A 12339-nucleotide genomic window follows, 5' to 3' on the forward strand; every position below is an offset into this window, starting at 1 on the left:
TGTAGAAAGGCCGAGTTGGATTTATGGCACAGTAAATATATACCTTATTACCATCAAGTTAGAACAGGGATTCGTTTGTGGTGATCACCTTTCAAAGAGCACGCTTAAACTTTTTCAAATTAAAGAATTTATGTAAAATAACTGTAGCTCTCAATGTTTGAATGGCACTGTTTTTTCCTCTACTTAGGTTTGCACAAAGCTGGGCAACAGCCTCCTGCTCATTTACTCCAAGGAGCAAAAATTCTCAATGGTGCTTTCAGGTCATGGACTAAAAAACAGGTAGGAAAAGACCGTGCTTTAACATTGCATTCGTTAATATTGTGTTCATTGTCAGTACTGAAATAGAGAACAAACACTAGAACAAATAATATTTCCATAGCAAAACACACAACTCTAGAATCCCAAAGAGAAGAGACCAGGAGGAAGGGGAAGGAGGAAGACAGCTGAGGGTTCATACTGTTACAGGAGGGGTCAGCAGAAAAAAAAGGTGCTATCAGAGTTTTTAAAAAGTCAGTTCTGCACATGACCAAAAGCATACTGAATGAATGTTCTCCATAACCGAACGTTTTCATGTGCCAAAACAATTTGGCAGAGGTAGTCGATGCAAGTGAGACCTAGAATGATGCCTGCATTTTTGTGTGTACAAGGTGCCCAGTTCCTGCAAATCGATGTGTTGACTGAGGCAGGCAATACCTATCGGTTAGAGAGAAGATTTAAAGGGATTTGCAGCTTGAATTTGCTGCTGTAATCATTTCAGCAGAGTTACTCATGCATGTGTTGCTCTAAAATTGTAAGGAATTAGCTGTAAGAGACAGACTGTTCAATCATAAATTGTGAACAGGAAAGCTAACATTGCTGGTTTCCTCAGGTACTGTGGCCTGCCTATCTAGAAAGCAGCAGACCTGCTTTTGCACAGCCATTTGCAGAGACGAAAGAACTTCTCAGTCTGTCTCTGTTCCATCCTTGCCAAGACCAACCCTGCCTGACGCATCACTCATAACGTTGGGTTTGGGGATCAAATCTTGTGAGCTGAACCAGAGTTTTTGCGCATGGGCCGTCTAATAACAATGGTCGCACTGAAAATCCTTTGATTAATTACTGACCTATAAATTGAAACTGTGATGTAGAGGGGAAGGTTCTGTGTCCCATGAGCAGCATCATGAGGAGCATCGTGAACAGCGTGGTTCTTAGGGGGCAGAAGAGATCTGCTGTGCATAGTTGGTGTAATTGTGTTTGTCTAAGATGCTTCCTTCTCTTGCTGTACCTGTTTTTGCTCAGTTTATGATTTGTGGATATCTATTCTTTTTAACTTCCAATATGGAGATATTGTCTTACAAGAAGTTTAAATGTTAAAGTGATTTGACAGTTTTTAACCTCTTTCTTCAGCCAGTGTAAATCAGAGCAGCACTTTTCAATTTATTGGTAATTCCCTGATTTATTCCAGCTGAAAAACCACTCTGACAGTGTTTCCTCATACCCTAAAAGAGTCAGTGTAGTCAACTGAAGAGCGTGTGATGGGCTGGTAATGAATATGAAATTCATGCTGAAGATAAAATACTTTTCAAACAGCTCTTAGAAAATGATCGTGTCAGGGAGGCTCTTCCAGCAGCAGAGATTTCTGAAATGCAGGTTCTTCCTGCAGTCAGCTGAAAGCTCTGCACATCCTATTCCCATTTCACCAGGATGAGGAGATGGAGAAATCACCAGGGAAAAAAGGTGTAGCTACACTAAAATTTTACTCCTCTTGGATTTTGTGTTTAAAAGAATGTCCTGAAGAATGACAAGAATGAAAAGAATGACAAGAATTGTAATCAGAAAAATATATACATAGCAGCTACTGTTTCTGTCAGTGCAGGCAGTGCAAAGTGCAGTTATTAAGCAAATATATAAGGATTTTGTGAGTTTAGATTTCACAGTTCAGATAACTTTTCCATTTCTAGATCCCTTGTAAAGGGTTCATGAACAATTGATATGGGTTATGAGTCTATTCCAAGAAGAATATGTGCAGTAGGGTGTTTATATGTAGATCATACCACATAGCAGCAAAAATGTTCTGTGTGGGTCCAAGCTGCTGTTATAAGCATAGCTTATGACAATAACGTGTTAAAATACCGATCATTCAGCATCCTTTTATGAACCGCTGAGTAATGATGTGTTAGATGTGACCATTTCATAATTGCACATATGTATGAGATTAATTTGCTTGCCAGTTTGCTTGCTCCCTTCCCTAAGATGAGCTGTTGCATTTTCAGACACAGCACAGCATAGCTGGAACATCCTAATATGTAACAAGAGCTGTGGAGCTTTAGCATTTTCAGATGTTTTAAGAGGAGATAAGCAGCCAAGTTCACAATGTTGCATGCACAGGTTAGGCCACTTAGGTGGCTGTCCCAGATTTAAATGTAGTTAGGGACTTGGCTGCTGCCTATAGCAAAAAGACAGTGCTTGAGTCTGAACTCAGAACTGTTCCCTGGTTTCCTATGGTGGGGTTTTGGCTGTCGGACTGCTGTGTCACAAAAAAACCAACTGGCATGGAAGCTGTTCTCTCCATGTCACCCTGTTTATTTTTCTACCTGCTAAGCAGATGTTACTGAGTCAAAGGAAGTTGGACTGTGTGGGCAGTTGAGTAACCTTAAACTTTGAATATTATAACACGGCGTGTGAATGCAAATTTTGCTAGTTGTGCCAGGGAGCTCCCAGACCACTCTGCTGACAAGGTGTATGCTTATTATACGCATTGAAGACTCCATCGTGAGACAATCCCTCCTTGCAGAAGTTGATAATAAATTTTGCACAGAATCTCATGTAAGGGGGTAAGCAGAGTGATGTTACAGTTGTGAAAACATGGCAATATCTGAAAAAGGCTATTGACTTTGTAAGTGGTTGTCCTGAGGGAGCAGCAATAACACCCAGGAGAGAGGGAAAGTGTATTTTTTCCTTATTTGGACTTGCAGTGTAGTCAGTGAACTTCCAATTGATTTGAGTACACAGAAGAAATATGTGTGTCACTTAATGAGTCTTTTTGTATTTTTGCAAAAAGCATGCACAGAAACAGTACCTTGGCTTTGTTCTGTTTTAGGCTTTAGCAGAGCATGAGGATGAACTACCAGAAAACTTCAAACCAGCACAACTTATCAAGGATCTTGCCAAAGAAATAAGATTAAGTGAGGTTTGTGCTCTTTTCATAATATTAACTACCTTATGCATTTTTAATACGCTAGGCTATAAAATGGAAGACTTGAAATAAATGAATCTTTTTTTTCACTCTATTCCTAACAGAATTCCTGTGAGATTTAGCAGTAGGGTTACTGCTCAGGACTTGTCTGGGGTTGAGTGGCCACATGTTCTGGGCTCCTCCTGTTCACTCTCTGCCTGCCCTACCTCCTTCCTCCCACGCTTTCTTGTAGCTGGACTGGCCACACTCCCCCTCCATCCTTACTCTGCCTTTCACTTTAGCTAATCCTTACCCAAAAATACAGTAGAACTCAAAGAACGCTGTTGCCACCCCCTTGATCACGCTCACTCTATAGTGTCTCCTGTTCATCGGTCTTGTCTATGACATGGTTTATTTTCTGAGCTTGAGGCTATCAATCATTGTGTACAGTGTCCCACCAGGTGGCCTAGCTCCTGGCTGGTTTGTAGGCAGAGTTGTTACAGCAAACATGATGATAATTATAAATAAAGAGGTTGTGTGGAGATATCGTCCAATAAGCATGGTATCGCATTGCACTTAGTGCATATGTGTGACAGTGAAGGATGACAATGGCTAGCTCAGTCATGTTTTGGGAAGACATTGTGTTGCATTCCAACCCTTTTCTAACTACATCCTAAGAGTTTGAAATGGAAAACCTTCTCTTCTTTTTATCCTCTTTGATGTAAACTATACATTTTTCTGACGGTCAGAAAGGCAAGTTAAGCAGAAAATAATTTCTTTTTAATTAGTCAGACACTGTTAATGTTAATTGAGCAGCTAGTTTACTGCTTATTTTACCTGGGGGCATGAAACATGATTCTACTTCATTTATCACATCTGAATTAACTTGAAATGGGTTGTGTTCAGACTGATTAGCATTTTAAACAAAAGACTATTGATTTTATACATTTGTTTGTATGGGTGTCTTGAGGAACAAAAATCTACAGCCCAAACTATGCAGGTGTGAACTCTTTGCATATGCTTGTTTAATCTTTGTGTTTTGGACACGCTATGACTTCTCTGTGTATGGAGTATAGCTTATTGTTTGATTGGCTGTTGCCTTCTAGCTGGCCAATGTCATCCTGCAAAGATAATATTTTAAGAAAATCAAATGTTTTTTCTTATACAAATAACAACACTGAGTATTTCTATCCCGCCTGGTGGGAAATAACACTGCATAAGTTTCTGGGGTACCAGATTCTTTTTTTGTAATTTTTAAGAGGTTCTTAAGAGACCTTTCCCCTGCCAAACACTTCCATAATTATGTTATTTTTAAAGCCAGGAGGCACAATTATGATCATTTTGTTCAAATTCCCATATAACGCAGCCACTAGGACTTCCTGAATTTAATTACTTTTTGCAGTTGAGCATATCTTTTATGGAAACATTCTATCTTGGCTTTAAAATTCCCAGTGTTAAAGAAATCACCACAAGTCTCATGCCAGCAGTTAATAACATCACTATTAAAAGGCCATGCCTTGTCTAAGTTCACTTTCAAGCTGTTCTTGCAACCCTTTAGCATCAGTTGTTCTCTAATAGCAATAAAAGCAGCTTGAAAGTATAACCTGTGCTAGGTTAGCTGTCTTTAGAGGAGCCGAAGCAGCCAGCCAGGTGCTGTGAGAAAATACTGGGTCACTTGAGGGTTCCTCTGTAGAGGAGGAACCTTTGTCCACTCCAGGTTCCAGCGTTTTTTCTGCTTTACTGCGCTAGAACAGGACTGGAAAAAAAAAAAAAAAAAAGAGAGAGCCAAAGAAATAGGAATGTCTTTGACAATGGGCTGTTGGTCAGAGCACAAATGGTGCTCTTCCAGGTGATGCGGGGCTGCTGGGTAGCACGGGGCAGAGCTGACCTGTGCGGGAAATGATGTGGATTAGTCACTTTGTAGCAGTGATCTGTGATCATCTCTGGGTGTGTAGAGGGTTCCTGGCAAGTGACAGGGGTGGGATTTTTTTCCAAAAAAAAAAGGTTCAACCTTGGCTTAATGTTATCTGGCTTGAACCTCAGTGGTCTCAGGGTTAGGTTAACACATGCCTAGAACAGACTGGCCTTGTGCTCCAGCTAGATAAGCTATCAGTGTAGCTGTGGCATCGTGGGCACATAGCCAGGCCTCAGAGGGCATGGTGCAGGCCACTCCAAGGCCCTCGCGGCCCCAGGCGCGCTATGGCAGAGCACACGTCTGGAGACACGCTCGGAGCCAGTGGGCCAGCCAGCCACGTGCTGGGTTGGATAGCCGTGAACCAGGCCAGGTATTTCTGACTGCCTCACCCATACCCTACAGTGCAGCCACCTTACGAGCATGTCTTTGTGTAACACAGCAGTGCCCAAAACTAATCTAGCATCAAGGGCGGTCCATTTGACAGTCCTACCTGATGATATAACCTGGTGCCAGTTAAGTTCCTTACAAAGCCGCTGGAGTTTGTCTAGGCCAGACTTGTGCTTGAGCAATTGCAGGGGGAAATTAGTGGTGAGCAGAGAGTGACTGCAACATGTTGTTGCATGTTCTTCGTTCCCTGGCCAGCCTGATGTGTGAATGCACAGTTACCCCTGTACTGAAGGGCGGATGTTTGGGGTTTATTTCCACGTGGAGGGTAGGGTGCTGTTGAATATCTGAGTGTGAGACGGATGGATCTGAACGCCTTCCTGTCTTCTGCTGAATTACAGAATGCTTCTAAAGCCAGCAAAGCAGACACGAGTGCCAACACAAACACCGAGGAGATTTGTCCTGTGGAGAAGGAGGAGGCACCGTCACCCATCCAAGTGACACCTCCACCCCCTGTAGAAAAAGTCCCTAAAAAAAAGACTCCAAAAACTGTGAAAACCCCCAAACAACTTAAGCCATCCAAACCCCCCAAACCTCCCAAGCCGCCTAAACCCCCCAAGCCTCCCAAAACGCCAAAAGTCAAGGGAGAAGGAAAGAAAAAAGGAAAGAAGGCAAAAGAGAGCCCACCGCCAGCCATCCCGAATCTCGACCTGCTGGAGGCACACACAAAGGAGGCTTTGACAAAGATCGAGACACCAAAGAAGGGCAAGGTGGGTCATGTTTTAACCTCTCCCTGTTCTCTCACCAAAGTGGGGATAAAATCTCTCTTTAGGTCTCATGGAAGAAAAAAGGAAGCAGCACGGTGTGCAACCGTGGCTCCACTGAAGTGGGGTTTTGTAACTACTAGCTTGTCAATTTTTTTTTTTTTTTCACCTGTTCAATTTGATCTGACTGTGTGCATGGTTACCTCATTAAATATGTGGCCTCCAAGAAGTCTATTGAGTCTGGCAAACTGCTGATAGTTTCCCCTCCAAAACAAGGTGAGGTGAAAATTAAAAGAAATTTTCTTTAAACGGCCTTTTGTTGCCCTTGGTCTATTGTTTTCATACTTCAAGTGTTATTAGAACTCTCGTGTGCGTTTCCGTAGTCAGTTATCAGAGACAAGATGAAGGGATTTTGCTGAGGCATCTTATTCGAGTGAGATTCTCCTCTGGAATGACTGAACGAAGGTAAAACGATAGTTTGTTTCCATTTTTACCCATGTAGGACTTGTGTCATTTTGACTTCTTTTAATTCAATGTGAATTTTGCTGCTGCCTTCGACAGGGCCAGGATTTTGTTGACATACTAAGTAATCTAATGTACCTAGTTTGTTAAGAGATATCCATACAGCTTTTCTAAAAAGCGCCAGAATTTCCTAGTAGTTTGCGTGCAGTGTGTGAAACCTGTCCGTGGAGCAATAGGCAGGGAAATGAATGTGTTTTTGTAGTGACTTTGTATGTTTACATGACAAGGAGAAATGCATTTTCTGCATTTCTGAAGCAGCAATATTTGATTGACTCTCATATTTTGGGTCAAAAAGAATGAATCAGAAGAGCAGTTTTCAGAAAATGTCATGCTATATTATGCATAAAGCAGATGTATTTTTGTAAAATGCTGGTAACATGCCAGTGCTCCTTCCTCATTAACAGTACACGCTGACTTTTTTTTCCCCAGGCCGCAAAGAATGTTTTAAGTGTTCCCAATAAGGAAGCTGCCAGCAAGCAGAATGAGGTGGAGAAGTTTGAAATTCGAGAGCAGAATAAAAGCAAAACAGAAGCCAAATGGAAATATAAGGTAAAGTCTCCTATTAAATTCTACTCCTAATTCTGCAGTGTTCATAGGTCTTGCTAAGCAGAAAGTACAATCCACCGATTTTCAGCTCCCAAAGAAAAAATTCTGAGCAGAAAATAATCAAATACTTGTTGATAAAGGAGGTGTGGCTTTTTTTCTTCTTCAAAAGCATGTGCAGAACTGTCCATCCTCATCCTTGATGAAGCCAGTGGCAGCAGAGTTAGGAATGAGATTTTTTTTTTTTTAGTGCTAATCTGTTTTGTAGTCCTTCTTCTAACCTAGTTACACTACTTAAAATATGGAGTAGTTCCAGAGAAATCAATAAATAATGGTAGTGTAAGAATAGAGTTAGTGAAATCTGAATCATGGCATATGAATTGAAAGCTTGCCTCCCTGGAGAGCTAACGTAAGGTTAGTAAAATTCGTCTCTGGAATGAAACAGTTTTCCTCCAAGCCCCATTTAAAACAAGGTGACACTTAAGAAATAGATGCTGCCTGGATTTTGCCTATTTTGTGAACTTGTTATGACAAAAGGGAAAACAAATTACCTAAACCAGAACAAAACACATGCTTCTTTTTGTGGGGAAAGCTAATGAGAATGTGACTTCCTCTCCTCAACAGAGGTCTAAATTTTTTATAATAAGAACAGTCCCAGTTAATGTGATTAGATCAATATGTGCCAATTAATACCCCAGCCAATACAGCTTAGGAAAGTATTAGGGCAATGCTTAAAAAATAATCAAAGACTTCCTTTGCACTGAATGACTTTGGTAATAAATTGTTAAATTTATAATTCAAGCTCTTCTGAAAGTGTGAAAGAAGCGTAAGTACAGTCACATTGCAAGATCTCAGGCACAGTGCTTGATTTTGTCCTTAGCCGCATGGGCATGGTGTTGGTCAGCAGTGTACTTACCCTGTTCTCTGATTCACTCAAATGCTTGTTTAGTGTTTTACCTAAGTCTGTACCAATCTAAGAGAGCAGCACTTAAATTTGGCATCAGGTACTGCTTAAACTGATGCTGAAGTGCTTCTTGAATGGCGACAAGTCTGTGAATTGGAACCCATGTGGTCTAAGGTTATAAACCTCTATCTCAATTACTTACCCACATTTGGAGGGTACATTTTTCTCTGTATGTAGACTAATAGATTCTCTGTATGCCAACCACTTAGAAGTAAGTGCTTGAGGTCACACAGGAATCTGAAATACTAACAATTCATTTGGCTAATTTTATTGTATTCTTTTGGGTTTTTTTTTGCCTTTCAGAACAGTAAACCTGATTCACTACTAAAAATGGAAGAGGAACACAAATTGGAAAAGACACCTTTATCGGGAAATAAAGACAATAAATTTACATTCTCTTTCTCTAATAAGAAGTTACTTGGGTAAGCAAAAATATGGCAATACACATCAACTAAAAAAGCAGATTAAAAAGTCTTGTGATTATCTTTTTTTTTTTTTAGACAAGGAGATGAAAATCTACCTTTCTGGTCAAAGTAAAAAGTGTACTTATCAAGAAAGTTATTGCCTCTAGAACTTGATTTAACCTAGAATCCAACTTTGTTGGCCATAATAGCAAAGACTTATCTTTGAGGCTAGGAGTTTGCTTGAGAATAATGCCTTCAGTATTCAGGCTGCATCTCACTTTTTGAAATTTGGGTTCTTTTTAGTTTGAGTTTTCCTATTTTATATTAATTCTTTGTGTGTGTGCACGTGGGTGTGTGGATGTATGTGTGTATGTGTGCAGATATTATTCAGGGAACATTTTTAAGAAACTGTCAAATGACGACTGCATGCCAGAATTCCATGTTGTGTGTGCATTACATGTATCATGTTATACTTCGAGACAGCTTTAAATAAGATGTATAAAGAGTATTGTTTCTGATTTGTAGCATTTGTTTTTTTGCAGTTCCAAGGGAGTCAAAACCCAACTGAACACTGGTGTGTTTGGGTCACTGCAGAATTTTAAAGATGATAAAGCAAAACCTGTACGAGATGAGTATGAATATGTGTCAGATGATGGCGAACTAAAAATCGATGAGTTTCCGATCAGAAGAAAGAAAAACACTACAAAAAGAGAACTGCCCTGTAAGAATATTTCCTATTTTATCTGTATCTGCACGACTAAGTCACGTGTTGGTTGTCCAAAGCTAATTTTTATACTATGTGATACACACTAAAGGAAATCATGTTTTACTTGTCAGTCAAATGTAAGTGTATTTAGGTTGCTTCCGAAGTTGCAGCTTAGGAGCACTGTTTTTTGAGGAGAAAGGGGCATCCTTCCATTACTCTGAATTTTATTTTTCCAGTTTTATCGGATAAAAAAGACACTCTGCAGCACACTCCTGTGAAGAAGCCAAAGGTGGAGTCGATATCATATAAGGTATGGTTATTAGTTTACCTATCATAAGCAAGCACCCATGATAAGCCTCTAACAATATGTGGGGCCTTATCTGAAAAGTGCCTGGCAAATGCTGTCCATGATTACAGAATCGCAGAATGGCTGAGGTTGGAAGGGACCTCTGGAGATCATCTAGTCCGACCTCCCGGTTCAAGCAGGGTCACCTAAAGCACGTTGCCCAGGATCGTGTCCAGACAGCTTTTGACTGTCTCCAACGAAGGAGACTCCATGACCTCCCTGGGCAACCTGTTCCAGGGCTTTGTCACCCTCACAGCCAAAGTTTTTGCTCATGTTCAGATGGAGCTTCCTGTGTTTCAGTTTGTGCCCACTGCATCTTGTCCTATAGTTGGCACCACTGAGAAGAGTCTGGCCTCATCCTCTTGACACTTTCCCTTCAGATACTTATACACATTGATAAGATCCCCCCTCAGTCTTCTCCAGGAATCTGCTGAGTATTGCTTAATGGCAGGAGTGCAGTATGCCTCAGTGTAATCACCAGTGAATTTCATTCTGCCTAAATAAGGTGACAGTGTGCTACTGTAAATGCCAGTAGCAAAGACCTCTTACAGGCTGTTGTCACATCCTCTCCTTCATTCTGCAGTTGCAGCCTGCCCAGAACAGATAGCATTCAAATACTGCAACAGCTAAACGTAATTTTGTACTGTTCCTTGAACTGCTTGTACACGATCAAGCCTGGTGGGACGTACGTGCAGGGACCGTGACAGTTGTACAACAACACAACAGGAGCAAACTATAAGAATGGATGGGAAAGGTCAGAAGGAGATTTCTGTCATTCCTGCCTTAGTGTTACATTGCTGACAGGCACAGGGGTCTCTCCCAGGCCATGATCCCAATCTGTGTCTGTCCCCCACCTTTCCATGTGCCTTCAACACTGATATTAAAAATGTACATTTTCATGTTTGACAGAGCAATACTAATAAAACTGAAGTCGTGTTATTTGGTGTTTCATGTTACTGGAAGTCCTTAAGACCTGTTATGTAGCAATTAAAGGTTTTATGTGCTAGTGCTTAGCAGAGTCCTGCTCTGCCTGTTATGGGCTCACATCCAGAATGCCCTTGATTCAGCGTGATGCTTACACATGTCCCTTACTTAAAGCACTGGAAAAGCCTTTGCAGTGTTACGGTGCCTGTCAGTAGCTTACCTCCAAGAAGCTTAAAAGCAAAGGCTTAATTTTGCTCTTAGCTCTTATTTGCATTAGCATTGAAACTTAGTACTGGAAATTAAACAACATGCTAAAATGTGTTGCCCAGCTGTGGTTAATATAAATCCATGTTGTAGTATCTGAATTGGTCATAAAAAGCTAAATACATTGTTAATATAGAACTGCAGGTGCCCAAAATGTTTGGCCCTAAGAGCTAAGGAATCTTTGTCATCCTGGTTTGGCTCAGGTATATTCAAGAGCACGAGCAGAGCTGCTTGCTTCAGTCAGTAGTTAAAGTCTGGAGAAGAGTGGAAAGGGAGCAGTGCAAAACATACCGATACCCCTTTGCACAGAGGTTTAAGGAAGGAGACCAGTTCCTGCACTGAGCAGTAATTGGCAGTATAAGCAATAATGGCTAGGATTTTGTAAGCCAAAAAGCAGGGCAGAAATGGGGAAAAAATTGTTGTGCCATACTTTAGACTACAGTGCATAGAGATACCAGCTCCAGGGAGACAGTCAGATGAAGCTAGCTTCAGTTTTTTCACATGTTTCTGTTTATATGCGTCTATCTCGTTCCTCTGTCAGATGTTCCTGTTCTCTTGCAGCAGGAGTGGTGATCTGTGTTCAAGCTGGCTAAGTTAATAGCCTGGCAAGATGCAGACCTGTGCTCTGATGCATATCTGGGCTGACAGAAATATGGCCACACATTCACTTCTTTTGCTACCGTGGTCATGATCTCAAGAGCAGGAGGAGTGCCCGGGGAGCAAGTATAACACCTGGAAACACCACTGTTGGCAGTGGTTTGATCCTGTGCAAAGAATCAGATCTTAAAGCTGCTTCTCCTTGGTTGAAGGGGGCCAGGAAAACCTGCTGTGCCTACAGGCTGCAAGGAAACTGATTTCTACTGTGTACCTGATTGTCTTTTTTTTTTTTTTCTTTTCTTTTCCCCCTCCTTTTTTTTTAAAGTAAGAACAGATTAAGGAGGCCAGCCCTGTGTCTATGGGAGAATAATAGACTGCAAAAATTATTGTGTTATTTTGGCTAACTTAGTCAATTTTCCTTTTTTGACCCTTTTCCTTGCTTTTGCAGAGTGATGACTCATCCGATGAAGATTTGCTTCACATTGACACAGAGGCAAAGCCGGGGCGTAATTCCAAAGTAAAGAAAGAGAGTGGAAGTTCAGCAGGAATTCTAGATCTTTTGCAGGCAAGCAAGGAAGTTGGGGGTTTAGAGTATAACACCAACAGGTATGCACAAAGGAATATTTTTTCCTCCTACCTGTAAATAACAATTGCTCTTTTATGGGTAGAGGGGGGCGGGGTGCATGCGCGCATGTGTGAGTGAGAGACAGAATGAATTTTGCAGCTTAGTAACTGCTCTTTCTTCAGTAAGCAGATTTTTTCCTTTGTCCTGTGATGTGGAGGGAAAGGTGCTGGTAGTATAATTTAATAAATAAATTTCCCGTCTGTAAATGCTAAACATCCATTTTAGCA

General features: G+C 41.1%; 1 protein-coding gene across 3 annotated transcripts in view; it reads left to right on the forward strand.

The window, feature by feature from the left end:
* Positions 1-12339, forward strand: part of PHF2 (PHD finger protein 2) — a 107172-nt gene that overhangs the window by 76826 nt on the left and 18007 nt on the right. For all 3 annotated transcript variants that reach the window (XM_068907101.1, XM_068907103.1, XM_068907104.1), the window contains 8 exons: positions 188-279; positions 3080-3169; positions 5855-6223; positions 7169-7288; positions 8550-8668; positions 9193-9371; positions 9593-9666; positions 11936-12093. In XM_068907101.1, the coding sequence (XP_068763202.1) occupies positions 188-279; positions 3080-3169; positions 5855-6223; positions 7169-7288; positions 8550-8668; positions 9193-9371; positions 9593-9666; positions 11936-12093 (1201 nt within the window). The remainder of the gene's footprint in view (positions 1-187; positions 280-3079; positions 3170-5854; positions 6224-7168; positions 7289-8549; positions 8669-9192; positions 9372-9592; positions 9667-11935; positions 12094-12339) is intronic.

The sequence above is a fragment of the Struthio camelus genome, chromosome 14 (genome assembly GCF_040807025.1).
Source record: "Struthio camelus isolate bStrCam1 chromosome 14, bStrCam1.hap1, whole genome shotgun sequence".
Taxonomy (NCBI): domain Eukaryota; kingdom Metazoa; phylum Chordata; class Aves; order Struthioniformes; family Struthionidae; genus Struthio; species Struthio camelus.